Raw genomic sequence first — 18,086 nt, 5'->3', positions numbered from 1 at the left:
AATTTTCTCTTCCTATTACTCTGAAGCCTGTAAGTGGTAGCAGTACCTATTATAGTGGTTAGGAACAAGCGTAGTGGGGCCAGGTTGCCTGAATTTGAGTTCAGATTCTCCAGCTTACCAGTCGTATGACCTTTTTTTTTTTTTTTTTCTTTGCGGTACGCGGGCCTCTCACTGTTTCACTGTTGTGGCCTCTCCCATTGCGGAGCACAGGCTCCGGACACGCAGGCTCAGCGGCCATGGCTCACGGGCCCAGCCCCTCCGCGGCATGTGGGATCCTCCCGGACCGGGGCACGAACCCGTGTCCCCTGCATTGGCAGGCGGACTCTCAACCACTGCGCCACCAGGGAAGCCCTGTATGACCTTTTTCAAATTGTTTAACCTCTCTGTACCTCAGAGAGGCATGTATATAAGATCTCTAAAATGGGAACAATAGCATAACTACCTCATTGGGTTGTTATAAGAACAAAATGAGTTCATACACATTGAGTACTTGAACAGGCTTCTGGCACATAGTTTTCAATACATGTTATTGATGATTATTATTGTTTTTGCTTATTTAACTTCTTGGATAGTACTTGCAGCTAAGTGCTGGTGGCCAAACCAGTAAACTTTTTCTGGCAAATCATTACTCTGACTGGATTATCCTGCCTTGGAACCAGACTAACATAAAGTAACTTATAAAGGATGACTTCAAGACCTTGAAAAGTCCCAGGTGTCTGGGCAGGACTTATATCAGTAACTTCTTGTTTTCCTTTTAATCTTGGCTTAAGTGTCATAATATACCTTTAAGAGGCCCTCTCTTTCATTAGAATCAATTTGTCTTCTTTTTGGCTATTTTGTCAAATTCTGAGAACAGAATGTATTTACAGCCTTCCTGTCAAGATAATAAAGAGTAGTGCCTACTATGTGTGTCTTACCCTACTGTGAATGATTTCCATTCTGGGAGGCCTACGAGTTTCTCAAACCACATCTTCCTCCTTGATTATGTAAACAGAACTATAGCATGGAAATTTCTTGCTTCAAGCCAAATCATTAGCAGAGAAAACATTAAAAAAGTCTTCAAGCACCAATCTGACATGTATATTTGGAGACAGCTCCCAATTTTGAGGAGCAAACATGGACATGTATCGTTTGGAATTTAAAGAAAGGAAGGGAGAGGGAAGAGGTGGTGTGAATGAGGACGTTCTTTTTTTTTTTTTTAACATCTTTATTGGAGTATAATTGCTTTACAATGGTGTGTTACTTTCTGCTTTATAACAAAGTCAATCAGCTATATGTATACATATGTTCCCATATCTCTTCCCTCTTGCGTCTCCCTCCCTCCCACCCTCCCTATCCCACCCCTCTAGGTGGTCACAAAGCACCGAGCTGGTCTCCCTGTGCTATGCGGCTGCTTCCCACTAGCTATCTATTTTACGTTGGGTAGTGTATATATGTCCATGCCACTCTCTCACTTTGTCACAGCTTACCCTTCCCCCTCCCCATATCCTCAAGTCCGTTCTCTAGTAGGTCTGTGTCTTTATTCCCATCTTGCCCCTAGGTTCTTCATGACCATTTATTCTTTTTTTTTAGATTCCATACATATGTGTTAGCATACGGTGTTTGTTGTTCTCTTTCTGACTTACATCACTCTGTATGACAGACTCTAGGTCCATCCACCTCACTACAAATAACCCAATTTCGTTTCTTTTTATGGCTGAGTAATATCCATTGTATATATGTGCCATATCTTCTTTATCCATTCATCTATCGATGGACACTTAGGTTGCTTCCATGTCCTGGCTATTGTAAATAGAGATGCAAAACAGTATGGAGGTTCCTTAAAAAACTAAAAATAGAACTACCATACGACCCAGCCATCCCACTACTGGGCATATACCCTGAAAACCATAATTCGAAAGGAGTCATGTACCACAATGTTCAATGAGGACGTTCTTGCATTTTCGTATCAGACAAACTTTAGAGGTCTGGGCCTTAGTTAATAGGTGCTTGTCCATCTTTCCATTAAAACAAAACTTAGCAGGATGAGTTTCTCTGGTGTTCTTGTACAGTGTCTTCTCTCTTACTACACTTCCCCTTTACTTGAAGTCCTGTAGGACATTTCAGCTACATGATGGATTTGCTCCATGGGAAAAAGTTTACAAGGTTAGACTCAGACTCTCCAGGCAAATAAACCAAAAAATAAGACTTTAGAGATCCCCTATCACAAAGTATTGTGACTTCCTCTTTTCTGGGGTAGATTGAAACCCATTAATTAATACTGTTAGCAGTAGAAATCTTTAAAGGAAGTAGAATCTTTTCATTTCTTACTTTGCTTAGTGTACAACTTGGACCTGTTCCCTCTGTGTGGGTATCCAAAGGGGGAAAAACTTTTGGAAACAGTTTTCCAAATCTTTTGTGTATTTTGTGTCTTGGCTCTGTGCAGTCTTTCCTATGGGCATACCCCTCCACTTAGTCATGCACAGAAGAGACCAGAAGGTGTACAGGGGTTGAGGCAAGTCCTTAGCTGATTGACAGAGATTCATTATCGGCGTGGACGGAGACAAGAAAGCTGTTCGTTCTTCATTCCAAGTGTCAAACTGCTGACCTCTAACCATTCCAATACCCTCTCTGATGACATCAAGCTGGCCTTGTGGTTTGTTGGGGGAATGAGCCACGTCAGCAAACTTTTAGTCTTGTTAGTGGATACTGGTTTTCAGTTTTACGGGACTGGTTCTCAAAAAGCAGGACAGGGAGAACAAGAGATCTTCCCAGCATATTTGTCTCAGACCCTTCATATCTACAATAATCACCTTAAATGAAAGAGTCACAGTCCAAGCCCAAATAAAGTTTCCTCCTGATAGATAACTTCTCTATTGCAAAGAGTTGGGTTTTCTAAAATTTCTTTCCTGCCTGCTGCTCTCTTTTTTTTTTTTTTTTTTTTTGCGGTATGTGGGCCTCTCACTGTTGTGGCCTCTCCCGTTGCGGAGCACAGGCTCCGGACACGCAGGCTCAATGGCCATGGCTCATGGGCCAAGCCGCTCCGCGGCATGTGGGATCCTCCCAGACCGGGGCACGAACCCGTGTCCCCTGCATCGGCAGGCGGACTCTCAACCACTGCACCACCAGGGAAGCCCATGCCTGCTGCTCTCTTAAAAGGCTAGATGGCATACTGACCCTAAACGCTATCCGGCACATGGGGGAAAGGAATCGCTTGCTGGACTCAGCTGGCTTCTAGGCATCTCTTGAAGGCAGAATTACTTAACTGAGCTGTGTGACCCTTTGAAGGTGCATTTGCAATGTGCACCATCTCAATGATGAAAAGACATCAATAACCCTAAACACTAGCTGGTTCTTGGGCTATTAAAAAATAAAATAGGGGCTTCCCTGGTGGCGCAGTGGTTGAGAATCTGCCTGCTAATGCAGGGGACACGGTTTCAAGCCCTGGTCTGGGAGGATTCCATATGCCGCGGAGCAACTAGGCCCGTGAGCCACAACTACTGAGCCTGCGTGTCTGGAGATCATAAAAGGCAGACATTCAAACTATTTTTAAAAGCTTTTTTAAGTGATAACTCTAGCAATACCAAGCAATTCTTGAGCACAGTGAGTAATGACCCAGTCCCTGTACTGAGTGATGGGGATTTTAAAATGAGTAAGACAGGATCTTTGATCTCAGAGGGTTTCATGATGTCACGGGGGAAACAGATAATCAACCAACAGGATGAAGCCTACACTTAGGGATCATGAGAGATACATGTTCCACGTCTGGGGAAGCACAGGGGAGAGACTGACAGTACCTTTTTTCTGCAAGGGACATGCTGATTTTTCCAGTGAGATCTCAAAAACCAGAGTTAAGCATCTGGTTAATAGCAGTGAAGTGACCATATGTGCCTAATGTGGTAGCAATTATTCGGGCTTTTCAGAAAGCTTTACCAGACATTGTCTTTTGAGGTCCCTATACCCTGTGAAGGAACTTATCCAAATGTGTGGATGGGGAAGTGGTGACACAGAGAGGATGAACAACTTGAGTAAGAGTAAATAGGTACTGAGTGGTACCCCAGGTCCCAGGTTTCCTGGCTTCTAGGCCTGTTTTCTTTCTATGACCCTCCAGCCAAAGAACTGGCCCTTCATTTCCCAAAGCATATGTGGTGGTACATTACTTTCCTGGGATGTTATTTGTATTATGTAAACGAAGGTTCCATTTTGAAATAAGTTGAATTTCTTCTCATTCTTCAGCTCGAAGCTCGCAAGTCACTTCAGAGGAGACTTCCCTGGGCTCCCATTCCCTCCTACTATGCACTCTCATGGCACTCTGTACTTCCCACATTAACCATGTAATCCAGTTTGTAATTTGCTGTTTGTGTCATTCTTAGGTTATCCAGAGAATGTATCTTTTGTTTACCAATATATGCTTAGCAGTTAGTGTCTAGAATATAGTAGTCACTCAAGAAGTGATTGCTAAAGCAACATCTTCATTTAAGGTTTGTGTGCTCTTTCCGTTCTTTCAGGATACCCAATATGTGAGCAGCAAACTTGTGCCAGTGGAGCCTGCTATAACACCAGTCAGAAGTGTGATGGGGAAATGGATTGCAGAGACGCCTCTGATGAACTCAACTGCAGTAAGTAATATGGTGAAGCTGGTTTATACTGGCCAGTTATGCACATTTCTTCTCAAGTTTGTGTTCAGTGAATTCATGTTGGTAGCTTGAAGTCGGCCACGGTGGAGTATTTACACCATGGAAATTGGCAGCTACTACAGGTGAGGACTTTTATGTTCCTGGAGAACTGGTTATTAAACATTTACCAGAACACTACTGCATAGTAAGAATCTCTCTTTAAACTTGAGACAGAATCTTCCTATGAAATTAAGTGGCTACAGTGGAATTGAAATTCTCTCTTTTCTTTCCCTTCTTAACCTTGTGTCCCAGCTCACCGATGCTTGCGCAGTGAGTTTCAGTGTGGCAGTGGGGAGTGCATTTATAAAACCTACGTCTGCGACCATGACCTTGACTGTGAAGATGGCAGTGATGAACGTTCTTGCAGTACGGTGATTTCCTTACGTTGGGTCATGCTGTTAGGAATGTTTTTGTGTTGTTTTATTTTTTCTCCCTACCAATGTGCTCCTTTTTTCAAATCACAGTCACTATGTCTGATGGCAAAGGGAGCCAGACTGTCATTTAGGGCCCATGGCATGAGCCTCAGCAATGTTGCTGAACTTGGACTTTAATTTCCAAGGATCTGTGTAGAGTTGAAGGGTTGCTGATGGACAGTTTGCATTCTTTCCTTAGGCTACAAAGATACAGAGTGTATTGTATCACTGGACTCTCAAATTACTCATATCTCAGGAATGGGTCTAATAACCTTCGCAGAGTGAGACAAGGGCTTAGAAAGGGAGACAAGGTCCCTAATAGTAATGGCCCTAACTCTCCTCTTTACTTTGAAATTCTTACCACATTAAAATCACGAGTCGGGAAAGTTTCAGTATGGTTGCAGGTGGCTTTTTTTTTTTTTTTTTTTGCAGTACGCGGGCCTCTCACTGTTGTGGCCTCTCCCGTTGCGGAGCACAGGCTCCGATCGCACAGGCTCAGCGGCCATGGCTCACGGGCCCAGCCGCTCCGTGGCATGTGGGATCTTCCCAGACCGGGGCACGAACCCGTGTCCCCTGCATTGGCAGGCAGACTCTCAACCACTGCACCACCAGGGAAGCCCCGCAGGTGGCTTTTGTTACCTCCACATTTTCACTCTGACCCTCCTTTTCTTTCCATGATATTGCCTTCAATGCACACGAATGCTCTCATTGTTGCCACCTCCAGACTCATTTTATTAGAATATGAAATCTCCATGAGAGAGTTTTATAAATTCCAATAAATTGACAGGTTTTTTTTTTTTTTTTTTTTTTTTTGGTGGTCACTTATTTACCAGAATGCAGGATTTTCTCCACACCCATTTTGATTGGTGGGTAACCATGCCTTAGAGGTTGTTAAATATTTTCAGTGTCACTCTAATTTTCTGTGAGCCATGCCTGATTTCTTTTCTGGCGCCTGTGCTTGTTTCAGGGACTGTATTGAGAAGAATGTGACATCATGGAACGAGTTACTCAGAATCATTAGGTCCTAGATAGCAATGACTGTGCTTGTGGTCAAGTAAGAGAATGTTGGCCATTGGCGTGTCTATAGCATCTTTGTCAGTCTGTGTTCTCTGTTCTGTGACAACCTATAACATAACTGTCTTGTTTTTAATCTTGATGCACCTGAGTTCATGTCCTGGACCCAAAGCTGCTGTTTTCTTCTCCTCCTTCTCCTCTTCTTTCTCCTTCTCTTCCTCCTTTTTTTTTCATTTTTGTCAAGATAGTTAAGGGACTAAATGGGCATAGAAATTTCAGTTTCTAGGAGCTTAGTTTAGCTGGCAAGGTGAGCACTTTGATTTTTCCTGAGTGGTTTGTATCTTTGGAGTGCAGCTGTCATTTTCTTCCAGGTTCTTATCAGACCTGCAAAGGTAACGAATTCACTTGCCCCAACGGCTTCTGCATTAATCAAAATTGGGTTTGTGATGGAGAAGGTGACTGTGTAGATAATGCCGATGAAGATGGATGCGGTAAGGAGGGGAAGAGCTTCTCATTGGAAAGTGTTTTCCCGAACTTGTTTTTCCTACTTTCCTTGTTAGAAATTATCTGTGTGACATGCAAGTTTCTGGATTGGCTGGGCTTAAGGGGTATTAGTGGACGGGGAGGAAAGAGGTGATTCCACTAGCTTTTCCTAAAAAGACCCAAAACTCAAATATAACATAAATTATAATCCTTTCCTTCCAACACTAAGACCAAATAGGTAGGACAGTCTCTCCCCTGTCTATAGTCCTATCCAAGGTTTTCCCTTTAAGACTCTTATTTTAATTAGATGTATCTATATAAAAAATGTAGGCTGGGGAAGGAGGGAAAATGTGATTTGTCTCAAAACCTTATAACCTTGAAAAATGACTTAGAGCTGGAGATTGTTAGTTGTGGGAAAGGTGATATTTGCCCCCTTCACTGCGCTATTATCATCAGCAGTACCTCCAACAGTTCAGAAGTTGCTGACACCCATGAATAAAGCACGTCACCTTTGCGGGTCTAGCCCCAAGTATTGGGTTGGCCAAAAAGTTTGTTCAGCTTTTTCTGTAAGATCTTTATATTAAGAATGATGCTTGTTCTGGGAACATCCATTGGTTTCATGTTTCAGTGATCCAAGTAGTTGTTTTCCTACATTTGGGTGTTTCTTACACTGTTGACATTTCACTAAAGAAACAAAACAAACTGAACAACTCAAAATGACACACACACACACACATAAAAACAAACATAGGAATCCTGGCATTACCTTGATAGCCCTAGTTCTATTGTTCATGATTTAATTACCTAAATGTTCTCCTATGGGTTATTCATCTAGTTTGTTGATAATTCAGGCCCATTTCTGCTTCCTCCTCTAATAACCTGGCTGGGAGTTGCTTCCCCTAGAAAGAGTGGAACTTAATGCCATTTGCCACTGCTTAGAATCTCAATAAAAGGTCAGTTGTGGAGTTAGAAACTACTAGTTTACTGTGAAATATAGGTCATTTGTAGACTTCTTGTCCACCTGATCTCTATCCTCTCTTAACCATGTATTGAAAAAGAGTTGGCTCTGCCTCTAATGTGGCCTGTAGTAACTCTCTCTTTTTTCCCCACAGAAAGCAGAATTAACCGTACTTATGAATGTTACCCAAATGAATGGGCTTGTCCAAAGTCTGGAAAATGCATCCCAATTACTAAAGTTTGTGATGGGACTTCAGATTGTCCAGAAGGAGAAGATGAAAGCAATATCACTGCAGGACAACACTGTGGTGAGTATGGAAATTCATCTGGGCATCTTTCAGGTAAAGGTGTGTCTGTTTCTCTATAACAGATTGCCGAATACAGAGACTGTCAGTTGGTGTTTGCAGACCAAACAATCCCAAGACTTAGTGGCTTTAACCAGCGAACATTTATTATTTCTCACAGTTCTGTGGGTTGGCTAGCTCACTCACATCTCAGGATGCTGCAGTAAAAGCATGGCTAGTCCAGGCTTGTTTGCATGGTGGTGGGAAGAGCAAACCCCAGTGAACAAGCTCTTTTAAGCCTCTGCTTATGTCATGTTTGCCAAGTGTTCTATTGGCCAAAACAAGTCACACGAAGCCCAGGTTCAATGGACTGAAGAAATAGACTCCATCTCTTGATGGAAGGAGCTTAAAAATATTTGTGACTCTCCTCTCCCCCTTCCCAGGAAGAATGGATTTAATGGTAATTGTGATGACTCTAAAGTGTTCTGGAGATTTTATTCCCTGGCTTATACCTATGGAAAAAGTGTTGTCTGGATATACTCCAAGAAGCTTCTGGTTTCAGGGATATGTACTTTGAGTCAGTGTTTCTTTTTTCCCCCTGTGGCTGTAGAATATTCCCCCACCATCACCCATCAACTCTGTGGACAACTGACTTTCCTGTAAGAAAATATAATTCATGACCTTGATTTTATCAATAGCACTCTCTCTAAATTATCTAGTAGTTGCCTAGCAGTGGCCATTAACTATAACCCTAAAGTTTTAGGGATTTTTTTCCTTGGAAAAAAGAGACTTCTATGGCTTCTTTTTGGCATTTCATTTGGGAACCCTTTTAAATAGTCATAGTACAAAAGTTAGAAAACTAAAATTAACAAAAATATAGTCACCTGAAATTCCACCACTTGAAGCTAGCCATGATTAATTAACTTTTTAGTGTTAAAAGTTAGGAGTTTAGTGTCTAGTGTCCAGTGACTTGGGAATTCTTGGGAATTTCCTTCTATGATGTTGACACAAAGATAGACTTATGACCAGATTTTTCCAAACAGCACTTCTGATGACTTGTGCTTACACTTAGTTACAACTTTTAAAAAATATGTGCTGAGCTTTTAAAAATTATTATTATTAATTTTTTAAACATCTTTATTGGAGTATAATTGCTTTACAATGGTATGTTAGTTTCTACTTTATAACAAAGTGAATCAGCTATACGTATACCTATATCTCCATATCTCCTCCCGAGCTCTTTATTGCATTGTATTGCAGGAAGGCTTGAATGGTGACAGATTTCCTGTGGCTGCTGCATGCTTACTGAGCTTTTACTTTTGAAAGAAGTTCTTACTTCTTGTAAATCAGCCTTGTCCAGAGGTCACCGTTCATTTCACCAAGTGTTTTTCTCTGTTTAGATGTGGATTTGTGTCCGTTCTTAGGCTGTGAGTACCAATGCCACAAGTCACCAGTTGGAGGGATGTGTTATTGTCCCTCAGGTTTTATCGTCAACGAAAATAGCACCCATAACTGTGTCGGTAAGTGACAGGTGGGAGGGCCTTGTCTTTCATCACGGTGCTTGTGGCACTGGTGGGTTCCATGCCCTCTAACATCATGGAGTTTGTACTTGTGGATAGGAATGTCTATTAACAAAGAGCAACACAGTCCTCACCGAAAACATGAGAGTATGAAGTTTTAACTCTGAGAAGCTTTTGTGAGGCACCCAAGGCGAAAGAGTGGTTGTGTGATGAGTGAGTTGACTAGCTATGTGTATATCTTTCTACCACCCGACGATGGAGGTAGTCTTTTGGTGTTTTATGTATTTGTGTTTTATGTACTTGGAGGCAGAAATGATACTTGTTAAATACAGTTAGCCCTCCCTATCCGTGAATTCCGCAACTTCGGATTCAAATCAATTGGGGATTTAAAAAAAAAAAAAAGGCAGAAAGTTCCAAAAAGCAAAACTTGAACTTTCTGTGTGCAGGCAACTATTTATATAGCACTTAAATTGTATTTATAACTATTTACATAGCATTTACATTGTATTGATATTAAGCATTATAAGTAATCTAGGGGTGATTTAAAGTATATAGGAGGATGTGTCTAGGTTATATGTAAACACTACACCATTTTATATAAGGGACTTGACCATCTTTGGATTTTGGTATCCTGGGGGGTCCTGGAACCGACCCCGTAGAATGCCAAGGGTCGACTGTACTGAAATACTTCCATGTAGTTGGTAAATAGCTGCTGCCTTGAATCCATCAAGCACCTTACCCTGCTCCTCTGGCTTCTTCCCAGGATGTCCAAACCTTCCCAGGTTCCAGGAACTAAAGAGTGGTCACACAACAGAGGATCACCAGGTCACTGATCCACTGACCACACTGGCCAGTCAGTGCCCATGCTGTGCTGGTTGTTAATCCCATTGATTTTCGAAGCTAATACTAAAGGAGAACAAACTCTATCATGTTATTTCCATCCAGTGGCTGGCACTGAATTAGACCCCAGTGCACTAAATATTTCTGACATCTTTCCTATCTGAAAGATAAGAATGATTTCTCCTACTGGGAAAATTTTGATTTTGATGTAAGCCAGCTTTGCACCCCACTGTGATTAGGAAGGGGTTCTTATGATGGGAGAATTAGACATGGCCAAGTATCATCAATTTTCAGTTTTTTAGGGTTTGAACAATGAATTTTTAATGCTCTGATTTCTTTTTCCTTCCTTTCTAACTTTTGTTATGTGAATAACAGACATACTAGCAGAAAGTGACCACAGGGGTTTTTACTGGTGTTGGGAAAAAGCATCTGGAAGGCAACTGAAACAATTCATTACTATGAAGTATTCATCTATGGATCTTCAAAAGATAGATGATTCAGAATTTTACCAGGATATCTGTGTTCTTTTGATACTCCTTAGAAATTTGAGATTCTTTAGAGCTTTTTGGATGAAAACAAGCATGGCACATGTACGAAATACTTTTAGAAAAGTATTTCTTCTGAAATAATTTCTAAAATATTAATATAATTTGGCCAAAAATATTGAATTTGGATAAACCTAATGATGTTATTCAGTGTTTAGTCTCAGCTCATGGCTTCCAACTTAATTATGGTTGATCTTAATAATTTCCTCATAGTCAGAAAAAAATTTGATGTCAGAAAGACTCTGGGGGGTTCCCTGGTGGTCCAGTGGTTAGGTCTCTGTTTCACTGCCGAGGGCCTGGGTTCGATCCCTGGTCAGGGAACTAAGATCCCACAAGCCATGTGGCATGGCCAAAAAAGAAAAGAAAAGAAAAAAGAAAAAAAAGAAAGACTCTGGTTTACAAACTCTTGAGAAAGTCTATTCCTCAGTGTTACTGAGAACTATTGTAATGGGGCTCGCTCATTTACCTGTTGTATGCCAAGATTTTTATATCCGGTAAAGCAATCCAGCTGAGGTTGTTCTTGTGGTGTTCAAAGTAGGTAATTTTAGATTTCTAATATCAGGACCATGTCCCAAAGTTTGCCCTGGATCTGATTGCTCCTCTTAAGTAACTCTATTCGACAAGACATGTTAAGATTAAATGCTTTATGCAAATCAGCCTGAGCGATCCTGAAGACTCAGAGAGAACTTTGAACTATTTAAGAAAGCCTCCAAACTTCTAATCGTCTCAAAACGTTTTATAAATAAAACATTTATGATCTGCAGCTAGCATTAAGTGATATCATAGGACATTTTTTGTGTTTTATTATTATCATCATCTCATTGTCGTAACACTGCAGATGCATTCAAGTCATTTAAAAAGACTTTTCACACAAATGTCCTCATTTGTTAGGTGGGTTTCTGACTTTGGAAACCCTGCTTATGCTTCCTGGCATCACTGCGAGGGCTGCATCCCTTTGTTCTCAGAGTGGTGCTCATCTGTAGGTATAAGGCTGCTCGTCTGTTTTTGGCAAATGTCAGGCTTCTCCACCCCCTTTACTGCCACCCAGCTGCCAATCCGATTTCCAGTCTCTTAGTTTTCTAGGCCTCTCTGCTTTCTCTTAGTAGAAAAGGAATTCCAGTAGAGATACCAGAAGCCATGTTCTCAGTATTACACTAGCTTTTCTGTTTTTCCTCTCAGCCCCAAAGAGGAGTTAGGCAAATGCACCCTTTGCCTCTGAGTTTTGAAGCTTGGTTAACAGTGATTTCACATTTCTTTCAAAGAAGACTATATTTTGCTCTCTTTGTAAAGAGAACTCATTAGTTTCAATACATGACACGACGAAACCAGTTACACTTGTTTCAGCTGAGCTTTTAGGGGAAATGTGTAGGTCTGGTCTTTCGAGCGTTTCAAGTCTTTCACGTTCAGCAAATACTCTCTTTATGGCTGTAATCCTCTGCATGGCTGACTCATCACAGAGGCTTCAGGTGTTGGAAACCTATACAACATTTACCATCTTAGATCTGGCTCCCCAGTGAATGCCTCAGTGGTCATCAAGAATAAAATGGAATAATCCTGACAAGAAATTTTGTGTCCTTCCGTTCATCTGCTCCTGGTAGGCTTGCCCTGGCTGCGGAGCCTCTGAGGCATGCTGCCAGAGCAGTTTACCGGGGTTATTGTTTCTGATTGACAGGACACACTGTTTGTTGAGGGAATGACATCGTGGTGCAGAGTTAGAGCAGGAAGGTCATTCAGCATGGTGGGATTTCACACAGCCAGGTGGATCAGAGGGCGTCCAAGGGGGTCTATGCTAAAAAACATTTTTTTGAATTACTTTCAAAGCAGTATTTGTTGGTAGGAGGGGACAAAGAATAAAAAGGAAAGTAGATCAAGGTAATGGGCTGGAGTATTGTAGAGCAGCATTTTAGTGTTTTTTACAGTTTCTACTACCTTTTCTAGTCTCTTGAGAACCTCAGGTCTCCTTTCATTTTTCTTGTCTTCCCTTTGGCTGACAATGGATATTAATTAGCCTTCATTCTTCTTCATAATGGAGAATAGAATCTTATTCAGTCATTAAAATTGACAGTGTTTATACACGCATTTAAACCTGTAAAGTATTTGTAGCCCAGGTGATAGGAAGGGCATTTGCACCCAAGAACTCCTAGTTATGACTTCACCCTCTTTTTGACATGAGAACGGCTCCCAGGGTGACTCCAGACCCTTAGACATAGTCATAGTGTCTTGCATTCAAAATGAGGTCATGACACCCTGGGAGTTTGAGGGCGAATGTCCTGTACTTTTATTCCTGCTGAAGCAAAGCCTCACGTGCTGCTTTCTTAGGGCTGAGGCGAGGACACAGGAGACATAGATCAAATACGGGCCTTTTATTTTTACCCACATGTCCTTTTATCTTGTCATGTCCAAATTGGATTAATTTTTTCTTCGTCACGGTCCTTGGAATGAAAGATATTCTGGTCAGTGTTGTTATACTTGGTCTGGAGGGTAAATGGGAACCATTATCTTGATAACAGGACTTTCTTGGTCTTTCTTGCTGGGGAGTCACAAGATGGTGGGCCATCCAGCAGGTGTGGTAGAACTCAACTCACAACTCTGCAACTGTGATCGGATCCTAGAAATTCTGGAGAATCCTAGACCTGAGGGTCTCAGGAATTATAATTTACTTGAGAATTTCCTGAAGCCCTGGGGGGTGGGAACCTTGTTGGTTTAGGTTGTGGAGGTCATTCTCCAAGGGAAGAGAGCAGGGTGAAGGAGGGTGAAGAGTGGATGTGAACTTGGGGGGTCAAATGAAATATTTGGCACCAGTGGACCAAAGATAGGACAATTTCTGTGCCCCTTAAGCTTTATAATCTTTGAGAAAGACGCTTTCTTTCCCCCACATATTGTATTGTTTATATGTCAATTATATTGAAACTCTTTTTACACGGTAGAACTAAGGCTATTATGGCATTGAACAGAGCTCTATTATGTAATGGATTTTCAATAAGCACCTATTAAATGAATGAATAATGCTAATGAATAATCAGAAGAGAATATATTTTTCATGTCTTAAAAATGATTTTAATTTTGGTTACGATTTTTGACATCAGAGGAAAGGCAGCTGGGTAAACAGACCTTTCCAGATAGTTTATTGCAGGCACAGATTTGTGTCTTACTGAGCCACTGGATATAAGGCAGTTCTTTCTGCAGTGATGGAAATGTCTGTGTCTTCCAGTATGGTAAACACTAATCATATGTAGCATTTGAAAGGTGGCAAGTGTGACTTGGAAATTGAATCATTAAATTTATTTTATTTTAGTTAATCTAAATATAAATTTGAGAAGCTGCAGAGGGCAGTGGCTACCATATTGGAAAGCACAATTTTAAAGGGATGCATTTACACTAAAAGTCAGATGTTTTGTAAACCAACATTAACAAATGACATGCAAAGGCAATGCGTCCAAGCAGTGTTGTGCATCACCTGCAAAGTTATCCTTTACGTAGATTTTAAAAAACCTTGGGTTTTCCCTAGTATGATGATGCCTATTTTTTTCCCCTTAGAGGGTACTTACTTAGGCAGGGGCATCACCATATTCCTGTATAGCTTGTCCAAGATTTTTTTCAGAAGGTGCTCAAGAAATGCTGTTAAACATGATTACAAACGGTTATTTCCTATATGGCAGATTTTGATGATTGTCAGATGTGGGGAGTTTGTGACCAGATATGTGAAGACCGAATTGGCCATCATCAGTGCCACTGTGTAGAGGGGTATATCTTGGAGCACCAGCAGCGCTGTAAAGCTAATTCTTCTTGTGAGTAAATTAAAGACACTTGTGTTTCTGAATAGTAAACTTCTGATGACTATCCTCTTTCCATAGCAGATGACAAAAGAAATATCAGCATTGATGCAGATGGCAAGGTTTTATTACCACAAATCAGGAGTGGCTCCTGCTGTTGGAAGAATAGGTCAACATTAATTCCATACTTTGGTTATTAGGGACCAACTTGTGGATTAACAGTTTTTTTTGTTTTTTTAAAATTTTTATTGGTTGCTTGTTCACTTTGGGACTGGAATATTATGTCATCTATCACATAAATTTTATGAGTACATTTGACCTACTTTTAATTACTGTACCTACCATATGGTGACAAGTACCAATAGGCATTGTCTGTGCAAAATTTAGAAGTGGTTCAAAATGGACCTGCTAAATTTGGATTAGTTTGTGAAAATGCCCTCATTCTAAGAGTACTGTGGTAGAGAAAAGTCATGAAAATTTGTTTTAAAAAATTGGGCCTCCCAAAGCATTTTTGTCACCATGGATTTCTGGGTAATAAGATCTTCACTCTTTTTTTCAATTGTTTTTTTCACACCTGTTTAAGGTGCCTTTGGGGGCTTTCTGAAACTTATCTGCACACATGATCTATGAATTGACCATTTTCTAGTTGTTTTTGTGTAGAAATACTGATATGCTGTGGACGAACCTTTAGATTTTTACAACTGATTTTTAACATTTATTTATTTTTGAATAGATATTATACTCATATTTTCAAAAATTTAAAATTATTTAGAAGATATTTGACCTCCTCCCACCATCTCTGTTCCCCTCTGCCTAGTTTCCCACTTCTCCTCTCCTATGGATAATCACTGATTATTTTAATTCTAGAGATTGTTAAATGCACAAATAAGAATATACGAATATAGACGCAACCCTATTTTTACATATATGGTGGTAAACTATACATACAGTTCTTCATCTTGCTAATGTTGCATACTATATTTTCAAGGGCTTTCCATATCAACACAGACAGCTTTTTTTCATTTTTTATTTTTTATTTTTTTATTTTATTTTATTTTTTTTGCGGTAGGCGGGCCTCTCACTGTTGTGGCCTCTCCCCTTGCGGAGCACAGGCTCCGGATGTGCAGGCTCAGTGGCCATGGCTCACGGGCCCAGCCGCTCTGCGGCATGTGGGATCCTCCCAGACCGGGGCACGAACCTTTTTTTCATTTTTAAAAAAATTTTGTTGTATTTTTAAATTGAAATATAGTTGATTTCCAGTGTTTCAGGTGTACAGTATTTTTTTTAATAGTGGCAAAATCCATTTTTTTGGTTGTATATAATTTATTTAACTAGTCCTTTACTTATGGACTTTTATATTATTTCTTACCCTTTGATATTGCAAACAAGACCTCAGTGAATAACCTTTTTCATTATGCATTCTTGCGAGTATACGGGTATAGCAAATTTGGATCCATCATTGCCATGTTTTTCACAGAGTGGTTTCCCACTAATCCTTAAAATGTGTTTTGTGTTTTACACAATCTAAGGTTGCACCTGGGGTAAGGTGCCCACATCATCAAAGATTCTCGATGATACCTCAGTGTCATTGAACTAACAATCAGGACATTCGAGTTCTTGGCAGACTGTGTTCCTAACTTACTGTGATTTTGGACATTTCATTAAGCCCCTTTGTGCCTCAATTTGCTCATCTGGAAAATGGATAGAATGACATATATGTGTGCCTCAGAAGGTTTAAAACCAAATAAGAAAACATAGTTGTAAGTTGCTTCATCATCTTTGTTCACTTGAAAGACTGATAATGCCTTCCTTCTTCACATTTAGTTGGTGAGGCCTCTGTGATCTTCTCCAATGGTCGGGATTTGCTAAGGGGGGATATTCATGGAAGCACCTTTGAGATCCTGGTAGAGTCTCAAAATCGTGGATCGGCTGTGGGTGTGGATTTTCACTATCACCTACACAGAGTCTTTTGGACTGACATTGTGCAAGATAAGGTAAATAGAAATTTCTGGAGTGTAGCTTGGGAGCTGATAGAACTCCAAGCACAAAGTGTTGATAGCTTTTCATTTTTAGGGGAGTAGAGGGGAAAGTTCCTTTGTTTTCTAACAAAAAAGGCCCTTGAGATATTTTATGTTAATCAGCACCCTTTACAGCTATAGTATTACATGTGACCTATTAAACAAAGCACTCTATTATATGGATTAGCCTTGAGCAACTTTTAATTTTATTCGAAATGGAGTCCAAAAGCCTAATTAAAAGAAATAGTAGACATTCTTTCAAAACTGGGTAGATATTTGGTAGTAATTTTTGAAACTTGATCATTTAAAATGTAAAAAGTATTCTGCTTTCCTGTATGATAAAAATCAGATTTTTACCTGCATCTTCTAAATGGAACAGTAATTGAGGATTGGGTAACAAATATTGACAGTATTTTGTTTAACAGCCAAAATTTCATTATGCTCTCTTATTTGGAAAGTGTGATGGATCTGATTTCAACTTTGAGTAATGCAACGGAGATTGTTAAAACATAAATTTTAGAGACTCCTAAAGAGTTATGGAATTTTATTTCTTCCCTTACATTTCCTTGTACCATTAATAAAATTTTAATTCATTTAACTGACAATTTGCATAAAATTTCTAAAAATTGAGACTTTGGATTATTAACAGATCTGATTTCATGACAGCTAGAAATCAAAACAAACCACTACCACCTTCTCCACCAAGAAATCCACATTGAATTAAACTTTCTCTAACTACGAAGAATTAGAAATGCAGGCTTTTTTGGTAAACCCAACTTTTTATATATGCCTCATATGCTTTTAAAGAAACTCCCTGCCCCCACTAACCCATGATGTAAAATAACAAGTCTCCAGTGAATTCTTTTTTTAAACAGATCTTTATTGGAGTATAATTGCTTCACAATACTGTGTTAGTTTCTGTTGTACAACAAAGTGAATCAGCCATATGCATACATATATCACCCTATCCCCTCGTCCTGAGCTTCCCTCCCATCCTCCCTATCTCACCCCTCTAGGTCATCGCAAAGCACCCAGCTGATCTCCCTGTGCTATGCTGCTGCTTCCCACTAGCTAACTATTTTATATTCGGTAGTGTATATATGTCCATGCCACTCTCACTTCGCCCCAGCTTCCCCCTCCCACCCCGTGTCCTCAAGTCCATTCTCTATGTCTACATCTTTATTCCTGCCCTGCAACTACGTTCATCAGTACCATTTTTTGGTTTTTTTTTTTTTAGATTCCATATATATGTGTTAGCATAGAGTATTTGTTTTTCTCTTTTTGACTTACTTCACTCTGCATGACAGACTCTAGGTCCATCCATCTCACTACAAATAACTCAATTTTGTTTCCTTTTATGGCTGGGTAATATTCCATTGTATATATGTGCCACATATTCTTTATCCATTCATCTGTCGATGGACATTTAGGTTGATTGCATGTCCTGGCTATTGTAAATAGTGCTTCAATGAACATTATGGTGCATGTCTCTTTTTGAATTATGGTTTTCTCAGGGTATATGCCCAGTAGTGGGATTGCTGGGTCATATGGTAGTTCTATTTTTAGTTTTTTAAGGAACCTCCG

At 40.2% G+C, this 18,086-nt stretch overlaps 1 protein-coding gene across 1 annotated transcript in view; it reads left to right on the top strand.

The window, feature by feature from the left end:
- The window catches only part of LRP2 (LDL receptor related protein 2), a gene marked incomplete at both ends in the record, with an annotated part of 195,384 nt that overhangs the window by 50,706 nt on the left and 126,592 nt on the right, over positions 1-18,086 (top strand). Inside the window, 7 exons of the mRNA XM_079709604.1 lie at positions 4,488-4,598; positions 4,908-5,021; positions 6,454-6,573; positions 7,678-7,830; positions 9,207-9,326; positions 14,371-14,499; positions 16,309-16,478. Coding sequence (XP_079565730.1) covers positions 4,488-4,598; positions 4,908-5,021; positions 6,454-6,573; positions 7,678-7,830; positions 9,207-9,326; positions 14,371-14,499; positions 16,309-16,478 — 917 coding nt within the window. The remainder of the gene's footprint in view (positions 1-4,487; positions 4,599-4,907; positions 5,022-6,453; positions 6,574-7,677; positions 7,831-9,206; positions 9,327-14,370; positions 14,500-16,308; positions 16,479-18,086) is intronic.

This window comes from Hyperoodon ampullatus, assembly GCF_949752795.1.
Source record: "Hyperoodon ampullatus genome assembly, chromosome: 8".
Classification (NCBI taxonomy): Eukaryota; Metazoa; Chordata; class Mammalia; order Artiodactyla; family Ziphiidae; genus Hyperoodon; species Hyperoodon ampullatus.
Note: the sequence above shows the minus strand (reverse complement) of the source record. Positions and strands in the feature narration are given on the sequence as shown.